Here is a 10,958-nt window from a genome sequence, read left to right on the forward strand (position 1 = left end):
GGGGGGGGGGGGGGGGGGGGGGGCAGGCTCTGTGGGCAAGCTTGTCTAGCTGGCACACTCAACCTACTGAGCTCCATCACCAGCACCGGAAAAAAGGAATGTTAAGATACTGACTCCAATGGCAGCATTGTGAATATGCAGAGTCATATAAATATTGCTAAAATTAATTTTGGGGATGAGGAGATAGCTCCATGGGTAAAGTGCCTACTGTGTAAACATGAGAGCCCAAGTTTAGCACCTATAATGCTGGACATGGAAGCACACATCTGCATGCTGGGGCAAGTGAGGGCAGATCTGGGGGAATATTCTGGCCAGATGGGCTGGCTGAACTGGCAAGCTCCAAGTTCAGGGAGACTGATTCCATCAATAAGGTGGAGAGCAACTGAGGAAACACCACCTGCCCTGACACATGCACTCATGCATGCATGCACACACAAGCATACACAGAGAAGAGACTACAATAAGATTTGACCAATTCTTTCTATGCCAGAAATATGTAGCTAGCAAGTCACACCAGCAGCAGCTGTCACATCCGCCTGTGTCCAGCCCTGGGAGGGAGCCCCTCCAAGGTAAGGTCAGCCTCTTTCCTGGGCAGAGTCTCCTCCACTAAGGGCTCAGTAATGCACCAAGATGGCACTGGCTATCACACTGGTACAGGCCTGCCACCCCAGGTTTTGTGTTGCCCAAGCTAGGATCAAATAGCCTGGTCTAGGAAGCGAGTTCCAGGTTAGCCTGAGCAGTTACACAGAGAAACCCTATCTCAAAACACAAAACAAAACAAAACAACAATAAAAGTGAAGGACCTTGGGCAGGGCAGGAGTCTACTTCACCCCAGGAAATGGGGAGGGCTCTGGGCCTAGTGCGGCCCCATGGATTCAGCACAATGTGACCCCATCTCAAAAACCACCTGAAACTCATCATTTATTTATTTATTTATTTATTTATTTATTGGTTTTCGAGACAGAGTTTCTCTGTTGCCTTGGCTGTCCTGGAATTCATAGAAATCCATCTGCCTCTACCTCCCTAGTGCTGGGATTAAAGCCGTGTGCCACCAAGCCAGGCTTCAGCATTTAGTAATCCAAGGGAGGTGACCTCGCCAGCCCCAAGCAGGTGCTCCAGCACTTCTCACATGTCCTGGGAACTCCTGACCTGGTAAGGGTAGGTGGGGACTCAGGCACACCTGACTCTGAGAGGCTACCTAGAGTCCATTGGGGCTGTGTGGAAGCAGCCAGAAGAGGGGGTATTTGAGGAGCACCTGGAGAGATGAGTAAGGTTCAGTCTGGAGGTTTCCACCAGATCACCAGCCAGAGGTGGGACTGAGCCCAGGTAGGAAGCTGCCCACGAAGTCAGTGGGCAGGGAACACTGGTGACCAACGTGGTACCAGGTGATTACCAGAATGTGGGCATTTCCATTCCTGACCATGAAGTCTCTTTTCTTAATGTTATTCCAGGGGGACCAAAAAAGTCAGTGTTTTGTAGATGGACTACACACTGCTCATGAGCTGATTAACAGCCCAGTTCAACCTGGGGAGGGAGATCAAACTCTGGCAGACTTGGGTTACACAGGCAACCAAACTAACCATCTCCACGAGTGCAGGAAATGGAGCTCTGTGGCACACACCTTTAATCCCAGCACTCAGGAGGCAGAGGCAGGTGGATCTCTGTGAATTCAAGGCCAGCCTGATCTACAAAGTGAGTTCCAGGACAGCCAAAGATACATAGAGAAATCCTGTCTTGAGGGAAAAGGGAAGGACTGACTGCTCTTCCAGAGGACCTGGGTTCAATTTCCAGCACCAATATGGTGGCTTAAAACCATCTGTAACTTTAGTCCCGATGACCTCTTGTGAAGTCCAAAGGTACTAGGCATGTACACACTACATACACACAAGCAGGCAAAACATCCATACACACACACACATATTTTTTTTTTTTATTTCAAAATTGAAGTATGGAGTTTCAAAAAGAGAAAGCGCAAGCCAGGCCTGGGTGGAGCATTTCATCCTTGCTACTTGGGAGACTGAGTGAAGGGAATCACAAGTTCAAGGCCAACCTGGGCTACTAAGTGATGCTCTATCTCAAAATGAAAAGTAACAGAGCTGAAGCTGGATGGAAAGATACAACCTATAAACCAGACACTCGGGAGGCTGAGGCAGAAGGATGGATAGATATGTGCTTTAGGTTAACTAGGACTACAGAATGAAACTATCTCAAAAAGTTAAAAACAAAGACTGGGAATGTAGCTCAGTTGGGAGAATGCTTGCCTAGCACACAGCAGCTCTGGGTTTGATCCCAGCACTGCACAAACCAAGGATAGCACACCTGGAATCCGTAACACTGGAAGTGGGAACAGGAGGATCAGGAGTTTAAGATCATCATGGCTAAGTCTAGGTGACATGAGATTTCTTGAGAGAGAGAGAACAAAAGAGAGAGCGAGATTGAGCCCTTGCTTGAGGCTGGGGGCACAGGAAGGACAGCACTAGAGGCCACTAGACAGATTGTACACTGGTAAGGTTGACTATGCAGCACTCAGGGTAGACAGGCAGTCACCTACTCATCACAGCTGGCATGCCGGTGTGTCACCACATCTTAAAGCAGCTCTCTCGTTCATAAAAGATCCTTCCTGGGCTGGAGAGATGGCTCAGAGGTTAAGAACACTAACTACTCTTCCAGAGGTCCTGAGTTCAATTCCCAGCAACCACATGGTGGCTCACAACCATCCGTTATGAGATCTGGTGCCCTCTTCTGGCCTGCAGGGACACATGCAGACAGAAAACTGTATACATGATAAATAAATAAATCTTAAAAAAAAAAAAAAAAGAGAGAGAGAGAGAGAGATCCTTCCTTCCTTTCTTCTTTGAGTTGGTCTATGAAAGGGAGTCAGCTAAGTAGTCTTGGTTGTCCTGAACAACTCACTATGTAAAGGAGGCTAGCCTCAAACTCATAAAGCTCTGCCTGCCTTTCCCTCCCAAGTGTCACCACACCCGGCATGAAGGCATTTCTTGAGTGGGCTTGGGAATGAGTCACTCTTGTCCTGCTCCTGGAGAGTTTTGGTTTGGTGGAGAAGTAGACAGGGACAATGGTGAGTGTTCTAACAGAGGTGAGCCTTGTGGAGGCTGGAACTGCAACAGGAGAGGAAGGCTTCCTGGCTAGGACCAGAAATGAGGCAATGGAAGCAGCAGGCAAAAGGGCTGGGAGGGAGCCAAGGGGCCAGTTGGAAGATGGGAAGCAAGAGAATGGGAACAAAGCTCGAGCCATGGAAAGGCTTTATCTGAAGGAAGAGGGTCAAGAGGGACAGGGCCATCCCCCCCAGGGGCTGCCTGAGGTTATTGTCCTTCTCGACTGAGCTTTACTCCAGCTTGTAGTTTCCAGCTTGGAGGTCCATAGGGGTGATGACTTCTCTAAGTGGCTAAACAGAGGCATCAGCACCAGGGTGCGTCTGTAATTACCCTCAAAGGAATTTGGGCCAGCCTGGCCCTGCCTGGAGGACCCTGTGTGCCTTGGCCTGGACCCTGCCCAAAGCCCAGCAGGTATTCAATGCTTCCAGACTCTGGGTTGCCATAAAACCCCTTTGATCCTTCCATGGCCAACATTCGGCCATGTGCTATGTGGCTATGAGGCACCGGAAACTGTGTGTGTGTGTGTGTGTGTGGGTGTATCAGTGGACTACTTTGAATTTCCTCTCCATCACCTTTATGTGGAATCCAGGATTGAACTCTGGTCAGAGCTGAGGATGAACAGGGTGAAAACCAGACCTTGATCCCAGGACTGAGGCAAAAGTCACTACCACAGTGGCTCTACAATGGGGCAGGATGTGCTTCCTATGCATGCAGTAGCTTTGAGCTGAGGGAGTCAGCACTCCAACTACAAGGCCTTCTTCATGGACTTGTTCCAAAAGAACAGGGACTTGATAGGAGACAGCCCCAGCCCTGCAGCAGCAGCTCCTGTTTGATAAGGCTTCCGTGCTCTGGGAGGGCAAGACCACGTCTTCACACAGCTCAGCCTCATCATCTGTTATCCCTAGAATCTGCACTTCCTGTTCACAGCCTACTTGCTGAGCCCCATGTTTCCCCTGGACAGAGGGCTCCCTCCTGCCTAACCCTGACCCTATCCTTTCCTTGTCTATAGCTGTACTTCTACCCCTGCCACGCTCTCAGAACAAACAGGAGTCTGGCCTCTATCCACAATCCCTGACCTCAGAACCTTTGCAGCACCCATGGCTTGATGCAGACCTCTGCATCCCACTGCACCCGCAGAGTGTCTCGTGAAACAGAGCCCAGACAGAGCCCTCCCCTACTAGGCTTACAACAGGTGCACCTGCATCTTAGCTTAAAATAAATAAATAAATACTAAGATATAAATCACAAACCTGTTATCTCAGTACTTGGGCAGTAGAGGTAGGCAGATCAGAGGTTGAAGGTCAACTTTATCTAAATAATGAGTTCAAGGCCAGCCTGGGTTACATGAATCTCAAAAGCTCAGAAAAATCTCAGTTAAAAGCTGCACACTGGAGCTGATCTTGAAGTCGGGTTGTGTGTGGGCTCCTCAGGGCTCTCTGGTCCCACCGCCCCTGCCGCCCCTACCGCAGCCTTGTCGTTCTTCTCGGAGCTTTATTTCAACATGGACAATGACTACTTGGAGGGATTAGTGCGCAGCCAGAAAGCCGGGGTGCTCAGCCAGGCGGACTACCTCAACCTGGTGCAGTTCGAGATTCTGGAGGACTTGAAGCTGCACCTTCAGAGTACAGATTTTGGCAATTTTCTGGCCAAAGAAGCATCACCTCTGACAGTGTCAGTCATTGATGACAAGCTCAAGGAGCAGATGGTAGTAGAGTTCCGCCATATGAGAAACCATGCCTATGAGCTGCTTGTCAGGAACCACAGCTGATGCCATGTGTCCTATCCTAGAGTTTGAAGCAGACCGCCGCACCTTCATCATCACCATCAACTCTTTCAGCACAGAGCTGTCCAAGGAGGACCATGCCAAGCTCCTTCCACACTGTGGCCGACGCTACCCTGAGGGCTTGGCTCAGCTGGCTCGGGCTGATGACTATGAACAGGTCAAGAATGGAGCTGATTACTACCCGGAATACAAACTGTTTTTTGAGGGTGCAGGTAGCAATCCTGGAGACAAGACTCTGGAGGACCGATTCTTTGAGCATGAGGTGAAGCTGAACAAGTTGGCCTTCCTGAACCAGTCCCACTTTGGTGTCTTTTATGCCTTTGTGAAGCTTAAGGAACAGGAATGTCACAACATTGTGTGGATTGCTGAGTGCATCACCCAGTGCCATTGCACCAAGATCGACAACTATATCCCCATCTTCTAATGTTCTAACTCAAGGTTCCCAAATGCACTGTATGTGTCTCTGTGTGCTGTGGTGGAGCTCATGGCTTACTTGTCTGACCTGTACGGTGTAGCACATTGTCCTGGGGTTGCCCACCTTCCACAACTCCCTCTGGAACTGCTCTCAGACCTACAAAGGGATTAGGGACCTGTCCTCTAATGAAGAATGGACCAATATCCCCTCCAGAGCAAAGAGCCCCCCAGCCCTATGTTTACAGCTATTGACATGTCTAAGAAACTTGTGTCATTTTCATGTCCCTCCCTAACCTGAGAACCTCTGGGGCAGTATGGTCCTCTCCTTTCTCCTCTGTGGGTCATCCCCAGAGCCATGGCCCATGGGAAGATTAGAGAGTGTGTCTTTGGGGTATGGGGGAAGTAGCTTTGCAGCCCTTTCCTTCAGCTCTGACCCTCTGAGACAACAGAATTCCCCTCTTTAAAAAGCCAAAAACAAAACAAACAAACAAACAAAAAACAACTGCACACTGTGACTGGGCAGTGATGGCCACATGCCTTTAATTCCAGCATCTGGAAGGCAGAAGCAGGTGGATCTTTGAGTCCGGGGCCAGCCTGGACGACAGAGCAAGTCAGGGCTAAACAGAAATACCCTATCTCGAAAAACAAAACAAAAGAAAACAAAAGAAAAAGAAACAAACAAAAAAAGCTGCACACTGTGAAACTCACCCTATTAAATTCTTTGTTCACAGAACTGTGAAACCTTGAGTGTCTAATCCCAGAATATTCTCTTACACACACACACACACACACACACACACACACACACGGCCTGCATGCTTGAGCAATCACTCTCCATCCATCCCTGCTATGACTCACAGTCCCTCCCCTGCCTTCCTCTGTGGTCCAGCCTCTTCTAACAGTCCATCCACATGGAGTCCTAGGTATGGCTGCTCTCACTTGTAAAGTATTATTGAGGCCCACCTTTTGAATTTGTTATGTGTATGTGGGCACACGTGTGGAGGCCAAAGGGCAATTTGTGCCAGTCAGTTTTCTTCTTTTACCATGTGGGTCCCCAGGATCAAATTCAGGTCCTCAGACTTGGCAACAAGCGCCTTTACCCTCTAAGCCAGCTTACCGGCCCTGTTATGATTTTGTTTGTTTGTTTGGGGCAGTTCTTGGCTGTGTAGTTGAGTCTGGCTTCACACCTAAAATTGCCTGCCTCAGTGATGACAAGTGTGAGCCATCATGTCCTTGGAGATGGACACTGGTGCTACCAGAGATGGAACTCAGGGGTTGCACATGCTACGAAAGTACTGTGTTCCATATGTATGTAGTCCTACAGAGGCCAGAAGGAGTCAGATACTCTGAAACTGGAGTTACAGATGTTTGTGAACTGCCGTGTGGTACTAGGAATCAAACCCAGGTTCTCTAGAAGATCAGCCAGGGTTCTCCAGATCACCCCCTTCCCCCCGCCCCAAGACAGGGTTTCTCTGTGTATCCTTGAGCTCACTCTGTAGACCAGGTTGGCCTTGAACTCATTGATTCACCTGTCTCTGCCTCCAAAGCTGGAATTAAAGTCCTGGGCCACCACCACCTGTCTCAGACCCTATTTTTTATTTTAACACAGGATGTCTTTAAGCTGCATAAGCTGGTTTTGGACTCACTCTACAACACAAGGCTATCTTTTACATTATGATTACATTTATTTTTGTATGCATGTATGTAGGCAGTCAGAAAACAACTTGTGTGACTCCAGGAGTTGAACCAATGTCAGGCTTGGCAGCAAGTGCCTCTACCTCCTGAGACATCTAGCCAGGCCAAGGCTGACTGTGAACTTGAAATCCTCCTGCCTCAGCCTCTGGAATAGCTGGCATGATAGGTCTAAACTCCATTCCTGGCTTTGTTTGCATTTCTTGTCTGACTTGCATAAAGACACATTTATTTGCCAGACCAGCTGTGATTTATCTGCTCAAGCACCTTTTGTCCTTGGGGTCACAGCTGCACAGGAGCATACACTCATCTGTCTTATTTGCCACTGTGCCCCCAGGGCTGTCATAGGGCTTGAAACACACATGGCTGCTGGGCCAAGGAGAAGACAATGTTGGTGCTGCAGCAAAGGCCAGTGGCTAAGCCACCCCAAAGTCTGAGCTTCTCTTTGCTCTGTCCCCTGGCTGCTTTCTAGGGTACTAAAGTGTGATAACTGCTCATCTTCTCTTTCCTTCCCCAAACCCCAACACAAATTCTCTTTACAAATCCTTCAAAACTGGCCCCAAATCTAATCAATCCTTTTGTTTTGTCTAGACATGTGAATGCACATGCCCTTGGAGGCCAGAAGAGGGTGTGAAATCCCCTGGAATTGGAGCTATAGGCACTGTGACCCACCTGATGTGGGCACGAGGAACCAGACCTACTAGTTCTCTACAAGTGCTCTTAACTGCTGAACCATCTCTCCAGCCCCTAGGGTTGTTTTTTGTTTTTCTTTTTGTTTTTTTGAACCAAGTCTTGTTATGGAGGCCAGACTATCCTTATAGTCAGCACCTCGGTGCTGTGGCCTTCCAAATGCTATAGGCATGCAACTCCCGTGCTTTGCTTCTGCGCACATCATAGCAGTCCCTGTCTCACTCCACTGGCCACCTCTTGAGCCTGGAGGCCTGACACCTTTGATTTGGTTCCCGGCTGCCACCCTACCTTCTCAGTTCTCACAGCAGCCAGAGCAATCATTCAATAGTTTTGATTTTCTTCATGAGACATGGTCATGCCTAAGCTGGCCTGGGACACACCACCCGCCTGTCAGCACGATCCCAGAGCTATGCACTACCATGCCCAGTTCTAGAAGAATTCAGTAAGTCACTGCCCTCCTCTGCTCAAAAGCATCCTACAGCTCTTAGTTTAGCCACAGAAGGGCCACAGTCTCAGGGCCCATCAGCATCTCTGTCTGTTCAGTTCTGTGCTCACGTCCTATGCTTACATGCATCTGGCATAAGCATGCTGCAACCTCGGGACCTCTGAACACATTATCTCTCTGAATGGACTTATTTCACCAAAGCACAGCACGTTATGCTCCTCATTCTGTTTGAGTCTATTCAGATGCCAGCCACCAATTGCACCTTTTCAGCCCCAACACTCCTTCTTTACAACACTGGCCACTGGCAGATTACACTGCGTTCCCTTCTGCTTACTCTTTATCCCTCTTAGGGAATGAATGCTCCAAAGAATGTGTATTTTTGTTTTGTTTTGTCTTGTGGTGCTTCACACTAGGCAGGCACTCTACCATCAACTATGCCCTCAGCCCTTCCCTGAGAGATGCTGGGCAGGTGCTCTACTGCTGAGCCACAGCCACAGTCCAAGACTAGGAATTCTACTAACTGTGACCCTAGTACTTCAAGTAGGGACAAATACATAGCACAATCAAATAGCATTTGTCAAATAAAGGAGCAAACAAATCTCTGCAGGTGACATGCTACTAGGAATGGAGTTCAGATGCAAAAGCTAAGCCCCCAAAGGGGCTAAGTAGGTGCAGAGGGTCATCCCACCAAGTTATCAGAGATAAAGCACACCCATTTATATATAATTTATTTTTATTTTATGTCCGTTGTGTTTTGCCTGCATGTATATCTGTGTGAGAGTGTTAGAAGCTTTGGAACTGGAGTTACAGACAGGTGTGAGCTACCACATGGAATTGCTAGGAATTGAACCCAGGTCCTCTGAAGGAACAGGCAGTGCTCTTAACTGCTGAGCCATCTCTCCAGCCCCAAGCACACCCATTTTTAACAGGTACCCATGCCAAAATCTGTAACCCTTCCTAGCTCTACCTCTTTTCACTGGATCCAAAGCATCTCTCATCTAAGGAGATACACAGCTTCCCACTGTCCTCTTTGCTGGCACCTATTGTGCTCACAATCCTCCCCTGAGCAACTGGAGGAGTAAGTCTTTTTTTTTTTTTTTTTTTTTTTTTTCTCGAGAAAGGGTTTCTCTGTATAGCTTTGGAGCCTTTCCTGGCACTCGCTCTGGAGACCAGGCTGGCCTCTGAACTCACAGAGATCCACCTGCCTCTGCCTCCCTAGTGCTGGGATTAAAGGTGTGCGCCACCAACGCCCAGCAAGTAATTCTTTAGATCCTAGCCAATATGGACAGCTGCAACCTGGGCCTGGCCTAGGGCCTCATCATGTGGATCTCACTCTACATCAGCCCAGTCACCCCTCATTAAGAAGCCATCAACAACCTCTCCTGACATGAAGAAACTGACAAATAAAGTCCCTCATTCAAGGTCACATAGTGATGGGAGTGCAGTCTCAAACACAAAGCCAGGTCTGGCTGACCACATCCATGGATGGACCCTCTGAAGGCTCCTGGCAGCTCCAGACACCAACATCTGCTCCCAGAAGTTGTGAGCTAGCCAGCAGCCAGCCCTTCCATCATTACAATAACCCTTCCTAGAAGGGATCATGGCCCCCATATTGCTGTGATAAGCCAAGAAAGGTTTGAATCCAGGCCTGTCCTATTCCCTGACCACTTTCCTTCTGCAGAGCACACACTTTCACTACCCCCACCCCCACCCCCAGAGCTTTCAGATGGCTTGCCCTCCTCTTAGGGGTCTGCCTCCATCAGGAACGCTCACTCGGTAATACCATTCCTTCCCAGGCAGTGCTGGTGTCTTAGCTTTCCCCAAGAGTCTACACCTATATTCCCTCTTTCCTATACGTAGACTCTCAAATGCCTTCCATGTCACTTAAGCAATCTTCCATCGAGAGTCTTTTCATACCTCACCCTCTGCTGTCTCCCATTTCCGTCTCTGATCCTCTGTTCCCCCACCTCATCATCGCTGATCCCTGTGCTGCCCCTCCACTTACGCTCTGGTCCCTCTGCTGTCCCCTGACCTTATCATCTCTGGTTTATCTGATGTGCCCCCACATACTATCTATGGGCCCTATGGTGTCACCCCCACCATATCATATCTGCTTCCTCTGCAGTTCCCCCAGTTCCATCACCGGTCCTTCTGCTGTCCCCTCACCTGCTTCTCTGTCCCTCTGCTGTCCCCCTGTTTCTATTTCTGATTCCTCTGGTATCTCCCCACTTTATCATCTCTGGTTCTCCTGATGCCCCCGCTTCCATCTCTAGTCCTTCTGCTGTCCCCCACATTATCATCTACAGTACCCCACCTTGTTATCTCTGGTCTTTCTGCTGTCCCCCAACCTAATCATCTCTGGTCCCTGGGCTGTTCCCCAACTTCTGGCCCCTGGCCCTAGGTGGTCGCCCGCCTCCCACCTCTTCTGCGTCTCTGATTTTCTCCACATAGGCTCGGGATGGCACTGAATGACCTACCTAGCCCGTTGTTCTATCCCCTCCACCTCCTCACGCCACGTCTGCCCGCGCCGCCCCGGTCCTTCCAGCGAGGACACCCCCGCGATTCCCCGCTCCCTCCTCCCGGTTCCCGCGTGACCCCCGGGCCCCGGTCGTGAGCTCACAGTTCCGGATGTCGGAGATGAACACGGCGAGCCCGCGCATGCCATCGCCCTTGGATACGGCCGGCATGATGGCGGAGGGCTCGGCTCCAGGCCTGGCCGAACGGGCACGGGGCTGGCTGGCTGGCGGCACCGGGCGGAAAGGACCCCAGGCGGCGCCGAGGAGCCGGCCGGGGGAGGGCGGGCTGGCGGCGGGCTGGC

The 10,958-nt window shown here is 49.9% G+C and overlaps 1 protein-coding gene across 1 annotated transcript in view; it reads right to left on the reverse strand.

Annotated features, from left to right (window-relative positions):
- Window positions 1-10,958, reverse strand: part of Ap2a1 (adaptor related protein complex 2 subunit alpha 1) — a 28,570-nt gene extending 17,612 nt beyond the window's left edge. Inside the window, exon 1 of the mRNA XM_027420717.2 lies at window positions 10,761-10,958. Within this exon, the coding sequence (XP_027276518.1) occupies window positions 10,761-10,827 (67 nt within the window). The 5' untranslated portion in view covers window positions 10,828-10,958. The remainder of the gene's footprint in view (window positions 1-10,760) is intronic.

This window comes from Cricetulus griseus, chromosome 6, assembly GCF_003668045.3.
Source record: "Cricetulus griseus strain 17A/GY chromosome 6, alternate assembly CriGri-PICRH-1.0, whole genome shotgun sequence".
In the NCBI taxonomy this organism is placed as follows: Eukaryota; Metazoa; Chordata; class Mammalia; order Rodentia; family Cricetidae; genus Cricetulus; species Cricetulus griseus.